General features: G+C 39.8%; 1 protein-coding gene across 3 annotated transcripts in view; it reads left to right on the forward strand.

Moving 5' to 3' along the window:
• Positions 1 to 1,665: 1,665 nt before the first annotated feature.
• vari (MAGUK p55 subfamily member vari) overlaps positions 1,666 to 13,775 on the forward strand; it is a 139,601-nt gene continuing 127,491 nt past the window's right edge. Inside the window, exon 1 of one of the 3 annotated variants that reach the window (XM_065224079.1) lies at positions 1,666 to 2,235. In XM_065224079.1, coding sequence (XP_065080151.1) covers positions 1,764 to 2,235 — 472 coding nt within the window. In that variant the 5' untranslated portion in view covers positions 1,666 to 1,763. The remainder of the gene's footprint in view (positions 2,236 to 13,775) is intronic. The other 2 variants (XM_065224080.1, XM_065224078.1) reach the window with 2 other exon arrangements.

The raw sequence follows: 13,775 nt of genomic DNA on the forward strand, positions 1-13,775 counted from the left end.
GGTGTCCTTAAACATATGATCGTTAGTGTCAAATGCGTCGCAAGTTATTAATATACATAATAAATAACAGGGGCCCTAATACACTTCCCTGGGCACTCCAAGGTTATTCCCCACGGGACTGGAAACAGAATCAGAAGTGAAGTTAAATCATTCCATTATTCCATTATGCGAAATGTCCCGTTCATCTCTCCGACCACTATGTCCCCTCTATGATACACTCAAATTGATAAAGTCAACTTTGGCTCTCAACGGTTAATATTTCTATACTACTTATAAGGTTTTGCATCATTGGGGTTAACCTCAATCGGATGACAGCTTAGTGGTACTGTTTACGTGGACGATTTTTTCATGGGTGGATTTTTTCGATAATTTTTCGCACAGTGCAGTGAGATGTAAACCATAGTTTTGCAATGTTCGTGCGCAACTACTTTTACCCCGGCATTTTTTAAAATACTTTTTTTATCGGAAATAAATTCTAAGTGCTTGTAAACAGTACCATTCGTGAGGTCACGCTGCTGAAGCTAATAGTGTAGACCATGTTGTTTACTTATTCAATTTTTATTGAAAAACAAATGACTTTCGCATCAAACAAGCTGAAGTTCAAAACTCAAATGATTGACAGCCGTTTAGGAGTAAACAAAGCGTGTGTGCTGTACAAACGATTTTACGCATCACCACTTGATAGTAGCTTACAATTTTAATTAGCGTAAGGTTGTCAATTCGGGCTTCCTTGAAAAGTATGATTTTTTTGCGATTTGGTAAAAAATTAAATGGAAAACAGATAGGGCATTTGTTTACTTATAAAACCAATGAACATTATTTTTGACTCAATATTTTAAACATGTTTTTCTCAACCTACGTGTCGTGCAGTAGCATACATTTGCTACTATTATAAACATCCAAAATTTCTACAACGAAATCGCTAACGTCCCAAAAACCTAAGCAACTGTGGCATTGTTCCGTTTCCTTACTTATTGTGATAATAAAGAAAAGCAAACGCCATCGAGTCACTCACGAAAAGAAAAGACTAATTTACGTGTAACCGATTGTTCTAGGTTCGGGTTCTTCACCTCTTGCACCGGTTGGCATGATGGTTCAGATTTGATTGGTGCTCCCCTCATTGCCGCCTGGTGAGCAATCAGTCGCCACTTTCTTTATCCAACTGAAATAACGGCAGTAACTAGGTCCATAAGAAACCCTCCCCCCTCATTCAAGACTCTATGAATCGAAATATGCGCCTCACTAGTAGTGTAGTGTATAGTGTGGAGGTAGTCCATTTACCGCACGATATTAGCATGTGTTTGCTGGGTGGGTGGGTACTCTGGGGGTGGTCGGTTATGTAGTGTGAGGAGGACGACGACGACGACGACGGACGCGGATGGGTTGCCATTTGTGTGCCTTCGCGACGCGGCTGGGTAATGACTCAGAACAGGAAGAACGTTTCGTGAGCGTGGTTCATTTTTTTTTCGAGTGTTATCGTTGGCCTCTGTGTCTAGTGCTGGGCAATTGACCCAGGCACCACGCGCCCGAGTGTTGTTTTGAATTCACGGGAGCATAGAGCAAAAAATTGCACAACATTCTCGCGTGTGTGTGGGAAGGCAGGGTGAAGAAAATTTACATTTTCTCCTGTACAGTTCAGTGAACCAGGCCCGCCAGGATACCGGAACGGGTTAAAGCAGTGTTTCTGACCTGCATCGGGGAAGGCCGTCGTTCAGTATGTGTAGTGCAACGTGTCTGGAATGTTCCATAAGTAATTGGTGAAAATGGTTCAGTCCTACGACATTCGAAGCGTTGAAGCGCGGAAAAGTTCCGGGTTTGTGGACAGTTTCAAATCGCTGTTCCGCAGAAACATAAAACCGGAACCCGCAAAAGTGCGTTCCAATCGAGGTGGGACAGCTCCCATCGCGGATCCAGAACCAAGTGAACCGTCGTCTTTGATTAGTACCGTCGTCGAAGAGAACAACAATGTCAACGCTAGAGGTGGTGGCAATGTACCTGCGACGATCGCGGAGGCGGCTGCCATATCAATTCCGGCGGACACGAATCGTTATGAGATTAGGAAACCGGTGAAAAGAAAATCTTCAAAAGGAACAACCGGTAGCGGTAACAATGGTAACAGTCAGAGTGGCAAATTGGTACGAAGGAAGTCATTTGGACGGCGAATCAATAACCTGTGGAGTAACTTTGGCCTGCTGAAGAGCTCGGAGAAGATAGCCGAATTCGCCAATGGTTACGGTGAGTACATGTAGCTGTAGCTAGATGAGGCTTTCTGTTTTCATTAAAATTGGGTGGAGTAAACAGCCACGCGTTTGGGGGTAGTTTGTGTGTCGCTTTGCAACGCGGTGGAGACGCGTTGCCTTTTTTGTTTGCACTCAGGTCGAACAATGACTTCCTTATGTTTTGGTTATGAATAAGTCATACAGTGCTAACGATTAGTATCGATTGATTCGGTTGTACCTATACGTGGATTGTTTCAACGGAAGATATGTCGGTCGGTTCGGGAGTAAACGGGTCATGTACTGTGCTGTATGCGGAAAGTTTATTGCTTTATGGGTTGGAAATGTTAATTCAAGGGGAGCTGCTTCTTCTGAAGTAATTTAATAAACGTTAGTGCTTTCTGGTCTTTGTCAGGTGATCATTTTCGTTTGTGCTTTTAGTATTTATTTTTTAAAGTAGAAGATTTTGGATCACCTTTAGAAGAGGAAGTTGAACAGGTTACTCTCTAAACAATTTCTTAAAAAAAATATTGTTTGAGAAGTTTTAATATCTTGAAGCCAATGCATAGTGGTCTAGAGCGGGAATTTCGCAGGAAAGTAGTTCTAGAGTATTTATTTTAATATTTAGACGTTTTGTAACCGTTGGTTCCTTAATGTTACTTGTTGGCTCCTCCACAAGAAATCGCAAATCAATTAACCCGTCTGCCAGTGAGCACCTCAAGCCTTAACCAATCCCAGTAATAAAACGGACAGCCTTACTGGCGGTTGATCCCATAGCTGTCATAGTATATACATGAGCCTTTGATTTGTCTGTAAACACTGTTTGCGTAAACCCCACACGAACCATTTATTGTCAGCGGTTTGAGCTAGTACATCAATCTTTCAAAGGTATGTAGTCGACATCAGCGTTGCCAGATTTTTTTTAAAGCTTATCGGTATCAAAGGTTTTAAACAATCGGTATGTATCGGTATTTTCTATTTTAATTAATTTTATATTTTTGCCGTTTTGCGAAAATTTTAACTTTTGGACTAAATATGATTGGAAAATCCTTGAATTAGTTTCTGGAGGAAGCTGAAAACAACATCCAGAGAAAGAAGAAGGAAGCTCTCCTGGAGGAAATTTGAGGAAAGTTCTGAGAGAAGTCGGAAAAACATCCGCGGAAGACCGAAAAGTTTTGGAAATCGGAAATAAATTCCAGAAGTAGCCATTTCCAGGGGAAGCCAGAAGAAACTCGGAAAAACCTTCCAAAAGAAGTAAAAAAAAAACCAACTGGACAAAATTCCAGAACTAGGCGAATGAAATTTCTGGGAGAAGTTTAATTGAACTTCCTGGAGAAAACCGAAGAAACTTCCTGGAGACGCTGGCAGAAACTTCCTAAGGTAGATTGGAAAAAAATTCTAGAGAAAGGCGGAAGCCAGAGCACTTACGGAACAGTCGAAAGCAACAAGGACATAATTCCGTAAGAAACAAGCTCTTGGGGGATGTTCTTATGATCCAGAAAATTTTTCAAAGGTCACAAAACATCCCTGAAGACCCCGCAATGCTCCTGAAGTTTTTGGAACATTCCTGAAATGTACTTATGAATATTCCATATTTCCTCGGATGTTTTGGAGTACTCTGATCATCTTTGAAATACTTGGAACTTCTCTGATTATAATGAGACTACCAGAATATCTCTTATCAACTTTGAAAGTCTCTAGACTTCCTTGAAGATTACGAAATTTCTTAAGCGCTCTCACAATTTTCTTCAATTTATTGTAACATCATCATTGAAGTTCTCTGATCTTCCCGATTTTTCTAATTTTTAAAAGTGATCGACACTGCCATCAATAAGCACGAAACTTCCCATAACATGTTCTCACAATGTTCTAATATTCGTGTAACTTCTCTTACATTCCTTAAATTTGCATGAGCCCCTCGGAACATTGCTTAAGTTTTCGGAAATTGCCTGAGTTTCTCAGAACTCCTTTAAAATTTACGATTTCCTTGAAATTTATTGATCTGATCTGATTGTCCTGATGTTCTCAGAGCTTCCTGAAGTTCTCTTAATTCTCCTGAAACTAATGGAACTGTTTCAGAAAACTATTAAATTTTCCAGAAGTTCTTTGGACTTGTGAAGTATCCAAAATATTTATGATGTTTCCTTAAGTTCACTGGTGTTCGCTGGACCGGGTTTTAGAATTTTAACAGAAGTTATTAAAACATTCTTTAATTTATCGAAACTTACTCAAAAGTCTGGACTTCTCTGAAGTTTCCGCAGTGGATCCGCAATCAAAATCTAGAAACATCCCTGAAGTTCCGGGAAGAATCATTCGAGCGAAGGCTGAAGGAGCTTCAAAGGGAAGTCGAAATAAGTTTCCGAGAGGAATCGTAAATAGAAAATACCAGAGGAAAGTTTGAAGAAAATCCAGGAAGTTAAATAATGTTTAAAAAGTATTTCCCTATTCCCCATAAATTACCAGAAAGAGCCATCGACTGTTTTTTGCAGGAAATTGAAACATTAATCGATGACATTTTTGAAGATGTTTTTTTTTTTTTTTAGAATTTTAAAGGCTCTAAAAATTTGTGATATTCAAAAAGATACAAGTCTCACACAATAATTTTCTCCGAAATTCTTAGCGCGGGCAGGCAATAATCATTTTGATCATTTAAAAAAACGGTATAAATCGTTATAACACCTCAAAAATCGGTATTCTGAGGAACCTTATCTGTATATCGGTATCTAGTTCGGAAATCGGTATAAATATCGATAAATCGGTATATCTGGCAACGCTAACGAACCCTGTCAGGTAGTATTGCCAGCCTCTTCGAAGGGACATTCTGTCAAACTTCGGGTTTTTCTTTTTCAAGTGCAGTGGATAGACTGGTCTATTCCGGACCGCTTGTCCAGTGCCATCGCCAACGGACTGCCAGAGGGTGGCCTATCCCAACCGCCTTTCCTTTGGCAACACCACCGCTGTCCAGTACTTCGCCGAGACCACCACCGTAAAACTTTTAATACGTCCGGAGCATTCCCAGATCTTTCTATTGATTTATTTATTCGTACCCATAAAGGGGTATCCAGGTCTCGCTCTTTATAGTCCCCTATAGGTTTCCTTTCACCTTGGGTATGGCTATTGGTTGGTTTTCTTTCTGACAGCAGAGATTTTCTATCGACAAGCGTACTAGAGCTTCTGCACAGGTGAGTGATTAGTGTGAACAAAGTAGGCAAAAGTGTTTACAGAATAAGCGACCCAGAGCTCAGTATACTCATAGAGGTAACTCTAAGACTAGAAGATTCCTGCAATAACGTGCTTAACTTTTTGGCTCAGCTCTGGTACTCTCTTCGGTCCCAAGCTAATCGATTCACCCCTCGAAATATAGGAAAAACCAATAACCCCTCATTTTATCTGTCACACTTTCATAGCGAATCAAAACAAACAGTGCGTAGTACTAGAATTTCGACTAGAATGGGGTACGTTAATCGATTTGCTTGGGACCAATAGGCTAGACAAATAGTGAGTCAATTTAAAATCGTTAATTTCGTATTGATTGTTGGTATAATTCCCGTATTGATTGTTGGTATAATTCCCTACCCACAAAGATCCTTCAGAGTAGCCGGAGAGTAACAGTTTGGTGGGGCTCCCTTAGCTCAGTCGGTAAAGGCGCAGCTGTAAAACAGGACCATGCCGAAGGTGGCTGGGTTCGATTCTTGGTTCGATCTAGGAATTTTCCGGATTGGAAATTTTTTCATCTTCCCGGGACGTAGACGTCCTTGCCACACAATATTACTAATGCAGCAATGGTATTGGCATCGAAAGCTTTCAATTAATAACTGTGGAAGTTCTCCTAGACCATTAAGTTGAGAGCACACAATAAGCATCCCTCTCCAAAGGGGGAGTTTGGTAAAGAGAGATGAAAAAACCGATTTGTACCTTCCTTAAAAGTTGTCCTAGCTCGCTATTCTAATATCTATATACAATCTTCACACTGCCGTACTCTAACGGAACTATCAACTCTATGCTTTCATCTACTCCATCTATCGTATAAAAATTACCACTACAGTCTGTTATTTGAAATTAGCATCTTCAACTATGAGGGGCAATATTTTTTTATGATGAACAATTTGGTCAGAACGTTAATATGAATAGGCCGAACTTGATAAGGCCGAGGTTACTAGGTTAAATGAGTGATTTTACCGAAATTGAAATTTCATTCAACAAGCATAAGTATTTCTAAAATTTGCACCAGCAAATGCAGATTAGTACTTTTTCCTGTATTTTCACGGAAATTATCAAATTTTCTCGGTTCAGCGATATGCATTTAAATTAAGCATAAAACCAAATGCAATTGAGCCAAAAGGATCGGTAGGTTTGATGAGACAAAGATGGCAAAACTACTAAGTACTACCTATCTTGAAAACTCACTTCAAATAATTTCTTTGAAATGGACTCATGAATTATCAGAGCACTCTCGAGAAAATAACGAAAACATTATTTAATTTTCAATCGAACTTCTCCGATTTGTATTAAACTTTGCATAATTGTTTGTAATGGGCAAACATTTGGCCATTTTGGATCATATTTTTTTTTCAAAATGGCTGCTTTAAATTTTCTAAATGGCTTTTATGAAGGAAACTTGCAGACTGAATTGTATTTATCTAAAGCCATTTTGCTTGATCCTAACCCGTTCTAATTTATGGTAGCATTAATGGTGGCAAAGTTGCCTACAAACGTCAAAGTTTGTTTATTTTTCGATTGTTGCGCTATGTGATCATTGCAACGAGGTTTTACTCCACCGTTCTTCCAGGCGATTTTCTCCCGATTGTAGCATTTCATTAAATGGAACAGCTGGAAGCTGAATCGTTTCCGAAAGAGATCCCCTTTTTTCGGATGGTTCTCGAAGTACAGTTTATGTATGCTTGAATGAAATTTTGTTGGAAGAGAGGACCCTTTCACCGAATAAAATCGCTGCTGATATTTTCAGTGGTTTGGTGCTATTCCAATCATCAGCTATATGCAAGATCTAATGAAGGCTGGTCTGTTTTAAGACTGCTTCATATAGGGTATGATCAACACCAGTCTGAGCGTGATGCCAGGGCCTTCGAAAATGTTTTATGAATTCCAGAGCCACGGTGATTTCACTCTTCTCCACCAATTGCTCAGTTGTTGATGGTACCGGTTCAGTCAGACGTGCTGGTTCTTCTAAAGAAGTACATTTTGCCGAAACCGACATCCCTTCGGTCATTAACATCGCTGAAATGATTCATCCAACTTCGTCTATCCTTCGAGTATTCCTTGTCATAAATGTTGCTTTTATTCACTATGAGCATCCATCCTTCAAGTTCAATTTATAAACGGAGTGATTTTATGAGTATGATGATTATTATATGGTGACCGAATGGTTTTATGATTGCTTTTATAATGATAGAACGCGTTTATAGAGTATTTTGCTAATGAAGTTTTCACCGAAATCTGTGAAATTTTACCGAAATCTCAACAGCTGAACGTTCGGTAAACAGTTCGGTGATTTTTCACAGATCTCCTGTAATTTTTCACCGAATATCTGTGAAAAATTGCTGGAAATTTGTGAAAAATTACCGAACTGTTTACCGAACGTTCAGCTGTTGAGATTTCGGTAAAATTTCACAGATTTCGGTAAAATAATCTTAGTATTCCACATTTCTCCAACAGTTGCACGTTCGAAAACAATATCGTACCTCATTAGTACAATAATACATTATTAATGAAACTTCAAACTAAACCTTAATACAATTAAAGCGTAGCACACGGATCACACGCGACTGGAAAATATACAAAAAATAAAACTACACAACGCCCTACAACGCCTCGAAATCTAAACGACCGAGTGTCAAACCTGCATGTTTGATGGCGGCGATCACGACATCACACACATCAAACCTTACAAACCGATCAAACGCCCCGGGAAGCAAACGAAAATCATGATACAAACCTCAACTGGAACATACTCACCAAATCAATACATGTATGTATCCCGATCATATAGGGGAAACGCTCCCACAGCTGCGGCACGTCAGAAGCGCTAGGCTCCTACAGTTGTGTACGGAGTCTCCATACACAACTACAGAACTCCAACGCCTTCAACGCACCACAACTACCGATAGGAGCGTTTACCCTACTGTCCGGGAGCGTATTTCAGAAGCTTCCATGCATATTTTTCTCCAATCAAATTCATAGCTGCCCGGCAACTTGGCAGATCAAACCTTTTTTTTCATATCACTCCATTTCCAGCACACACCACACCACCGATCAATCAGATCGGCTCCTTCAACATAGCACCGACAAATATTCACCTCACTCCGCTTGTTGTATAACGCCACCCTCACAAAGCGACATGAAAACCATTTTTTTGTTCGGCTCCAGCTGCACAATCACAGGCTCTAATGAGGCCTATGGATCTAATATTGGGCCCATCGCTAAAAATCTGCTATTTATCAATTTTATATAGATGAAAGTGACATTAAACATAGGACACGGGATATACTACAATAGATCAATTTACTGGTCGCAGTAGTGTTAGGTCCCGAACAGAGAAAAATGTATGAGCCCAAATTAGGAACATATAGGCCGACATAACATCCATTTCCCCTATTTATGATAAACTTGGCATCCATATCACTTCATTTCTCCCGGCTTTCATGCTCATCACCGATCAGCCACAGACCAAGCTCGAACAAGAACATGTTCATTTCCCCTTCAAACCACTCCGTGCATATGCTGACTATGCTGATCGCAATAACTCAACAATAGATCGCGCTGATCGAGTCACACCAGCAACAAACGGAAGCAAGGGCACACCAAGCACCCAAGTAACAGGGGAAAACATCTTCAAAAATCTTTCCAAATCAAATCATCGCGCCCGGGACACAAAACCAACAAAATGCGAGGACCGGAAAACTTCACGCCAGCACAAAGACCCGAAAGAGCAGTGGGAAACTTGGGGTTGTAAAGTTGACCCACCCTAATACATACGTGCCATTAATGCTGAATAGAAGGCATCGTAGAATACCACAAAATATGCTGACTTTCTTACCAAGATATATTGGAATCATAGTTGAAAACCTGAATTTGATGAGATCTGACCTTTCTTACTAATAGACATTCCGGCAAAAGTGCTCATATGATGTGAGGTGATTTGAGATATCGCTTTATGGGTTTTGTCCCTAGTTAGAGACTGGCCACTTCCCTCAGGGTACGCAGAACATGTCCGGATGTGGCACTCCCAATGACTATAATTGAACTGATTTTTGAATTATCATGTGATTTGAAGTGTCGTGTGATGGATTTTAGCCATAGTCAGAAATTTGCCACTTCTCCGGGGGTACTGGAACATGGCCGGATGTGGCCAGTGCGGTCCTGAGCACTTCAAATGACTACCATTGAACTGGTTTTTGAAATCTCATGTCATTTGATTTGCCATATGAAGGGGTATTATTCGTTTGAGGATGGATGTCGTCTCGTGGCCCATACAAACCGGGTATACCTCCGTGGATCGAATAAAAAACTACAAGGGACACCCAACTAACATTTTCAGCATTATAAGCCAACCTTTCCAGCGTTGTGCTGTAAAGTAGCTGAAACAAAGCTGCAGATACAGCTACAAGCAGAAGCTTGTAAAATAGTTTTGGAGAGCGTTAACTTAACTTTTTCACAACCATTATTCAATTTGTCAGACGCACTGAATATAGTCCAATAAACGCTAATGTAACTTCTATGCAAATATTAATCAACTTTCAACTTTTAGCTTCAAAACAAAGCTAATAAAGCGAATATATTACTTACTTGATGGCTTCTAAAGAACCAACAACTCTTACTGAATAACATAACCATCAAAAGTGCTTTTCAATAACTAAACAACCTGTACTCAACTAATTCACTGTGTTAGCGCTACTTTGGAAGCTATTTTACAGTCAACTAGGTTTATTTTTAGACTTGTGCAGTTTTACAGCTTTTACTCTAAATCTTTACAAAGTTGAAGTAACTAGTCGAGGAAAGTGATTCATGTGCACTATTATAAAGCATCTACTCAGCAATCTTGTTGTAGAAGGGCATGTAAATTTGTTTACGTCAGTTCAAAGTGTTGGCGTAGCGATGTTGGTAGTATCAAGGTTCGCCATTGCGGTCGTTTCGAGTTCGATTCCTGGTTCCGGTACAGTGGAAATAATTTGGTGGTGTGCTTATAAATAATTTCGATTAATTTAATTCGCAGTAAAATAAACATGATAAATTCCTCTAACAAAAAAAAAAGCGTAAACAATATTTAACCTGGCGTCAAGAGAAAGCTGTGTAGTGATTATTGGATAATCGGGTAAAGGTTGAGTAAGCGCCTTTCAAGTTCACACACAACTAAACAGCAGGATAACAGCTGTATAGAAGCGTAAATAGATATGCAATAAGAGCTTGTCCCAACCGCCACAACAGCCATAAGTAGCTGACTAAGTTCGCCAGATTTGCTTGTAAAGAAGTTGAGTAAAGGTTTCCTCATATCGTATAACATTTGAATACAGCTTGAGGCTGTATAAATGAAATGAGCAAAGCGTTTACATTGCGAAAATTGTTAGTTGGGCAGCCCTATGGGTTTGTACGAAATGGTGACGTAGGACTACGTGGTCTTATATAATACATCTTGTTTGTTAACTGCAGCAGGAGCTTGTGTTTTGTTTAGGAATAGGAATTTGAGCGGGGTTCTTTCTGTTTTTACTCCTTAGTATGACGCGCTTGACATAGATAGCCCACAGCGACTCACGAAGAGCTATTGATTCCGATCAATAGCGGTGCGGCTTCTTTCTCCTTCTATGGATGCTTATGTGGGCTGCAGCTCGTTTTAGTTGTGTACTGAAGAACACCACCACTCACCACGTGGTGATTGAATAAACACCGTGTGGTGAGATCAGACGGAATTCAACTTTAAAATCTGTGTTAGGGAAATCGCTTTTCGCAGGCAATCGGTGATAGTTTTAATTACCATAGCAACAGTTGCACATTTGTGCAATTTTCAATATTGACATTTTGAATAATGATAAAGGCTCCTATTACCAATGTCACTTCACGGTGAAGTGACAATTTATAACTCACGGTGAAGTGATTCCCATTTGATTTACACGGCAATCACTTCACCGTGAGTGATAACTGGTCACTTCACTTCGTTTTCACCGTGAAGTGACACTCGTAATAAGGCGGAAAGTCTTAAATGATGAGGATAAAAAGATGATATTCCTAATTCTGATCGATTGGTGATAAAATTATTGAAATTGGTCCAGGGGCAGCTGAGTTATTAACGTTCAAAATATTTCATAATTTTGTTACATGTTGCATTTTCGGTTTTCACAAAGTGCGTATCTCCATATAGAAATCACAGACGTAGTCCTACGTCAAAATTTTCAAAGTCGTTCTGTGGAACTATACTCAACAAACAATTCAGAGTCACAAATAAGCATATATATTGAATAAATGCTGTATAACAGTGTACAATGCTGAATAAAACGAGTTGTCGAATTATGTGCTGAAAAAGCTCATTGAGATCGATAGATGCACATTTATTCCACTGTTTGCTCTGATCTGATTAATTTACTTATTAAAAGCTGTAAAAGCGTTAAATGTCTTCCCAATTGAACATCAAATGTTTGATCTAATAACAAACTGAATAAGTGTAATTTTTACATACATTGACACTTTAATTCGACTGTTTTCAATTGATTTAACAACAAGACAAAATCAGTGTTACCGTTTTCGCTTTCTAAGTAGAAGGTCGTGAGTTCAATCCCAAGCTCAACCCTTTTTTATTTGTGTACTACATCTAATTAATTTAAATAGTCATCATCGATCACTTGACTCAGGACAATGAATGAATTGATCTATTTTAAGATAAAACCGAGCATCCTTTCTTTCGACTTGGAGAGGTGAAGAGGTAACATTGGTCTCATTTAAAACAACGATGAATGAATTAATCATTCCCACAGGGCCTTGAAGGAGCTAGAGTTGGGATCGGGAGTGCTGATAGGTATTTACTTTCAAGCAAGCTTTTATTGATTATTGAGTTGCCCATATAATGAAATCTAGGATAACTCAGATGACAAGGCAAGCGGCTGGTGATCGGAAGGTACATGGTTCGAATCCCATGCAACGATATGTACAAGTATTTAATAAATTTTCTAATATCTATGTGGTGCGAGCCACGTCAAAAATAATGAAAACAATCACTTAAGAAACACACCCTTCCCTGTCACAGTCCTTCTTATTTTCGGGTTAATTTTCTCAAAGTTGAATCGTTTAATAAATGTATAATAATAATGTCTAGTCAAACGTTACTCAACATGCTAATCCAGCAGTGATGTCTAATAAACGCTGATTAATCAAAAAATTTATCGTATAAACTCTGTTACAACTCATATAAGTCTAATACAAGCTTCTGGGCATACCTTATACAGCACCAATTGTTCAATGTTGTGGTTGAATAAATTCTCCAGATTTATGGGAACAAAGCCTGAACAGAAGTTATTATTAAAAATTGAAGGAGCAGAGCACTACCGGAAACCTCGGAAAAGGAACGAATTTCGGAAAAACGATTAAACACACGTAAACTACGGAAAAAAAGCTACTATTTTATTTGCGTCTTTTACTACAGAACTAGAACGCTAATTGAACAAAAAAAAAAAAAACTTCCAACTGTCAACCAAAAGCAAATTTCAAGGTGTACCAATATAGGTTGTCTCTGTTGTCTGTATGTAGGGGTAGGACGCTAGTGGTCATTCTACTCCCACACTCCTCCTGAATGACCACCGACTTCACCTAAGTCGATAGTCCGATCCGTTCAATGAATTTGTTGAACATCAGTCGTCCCAACGGCTTTGTTAAAGCATCAGCAATCATCTCACTTGAAGGACAATACTCCAAAACTATAATCTTCCGTTCGCATAAGTCACGAATGAAATGCTTCTTCGTGTCTATGTGCTTTACCCTTCCGCTCGATCGTTCGGCCTTCGCAAAGCATATGCACCCCTGGTTGTCCTCGAAGATGGTAATCGCATCGACCTGAGGTTCGTCGAGGTCATTCATCAATCGCTTGATCCAGATTGCTTCTTGACACGCCACGGTGAGTGCGTAATACTCTGCTTCCAACGACGAGAGTGCGACCGCATCCTGTCCTTTGCTCACCCAGCATATCGGCCCACCACCGTAGAAAAATGTCACACCAGTAGTAGACCGCCTTGTTCGCTGATCTCCGGCCCAATCGGAGTCCGAAAATCCGATCAACTTCCATTCCTGTCCAGGTCCGTATGTCAGCTTCCGATCCTTCATTGCATTCAAATATTGCACGATCCGCTTAGCTGCAGACCAGTCGCTTTGATTTGGCTCAGCTACCTTTCGTCCAAGCAATCCCACGCTAACAGATATATCCGGCCTCGCATTGACAGCCAAGTATAAAAGAGCTCCAACAACACTTCGATACGAGGTCTGATCCGAAAATGGCTTGCTATCATGGTTCGCAGACAAATACCCTGGATCCATAGGTGTTTTTACTGGTGGTGCCTTATCCAT

This window comes from Ochlerotatus camptorhynchus, unplaced genomic scaffold, assembly GCF_037179485.1.
Source record: "Ochlerotatus camptorhynchus isolate MF236.1 unplaced genomic scaffold, CSIRO-AGI_Acam_v1.1 ptg000204l, whole genome shotgun sequence".
NCBI classification, from domain to species: domain Eukaryota; kingdom Metazoa; phylum Arthropoda; class Insecta; order Diptera; family Culicidae; genus Ochlerotatus; species Ochlerotatus camptorhynchus.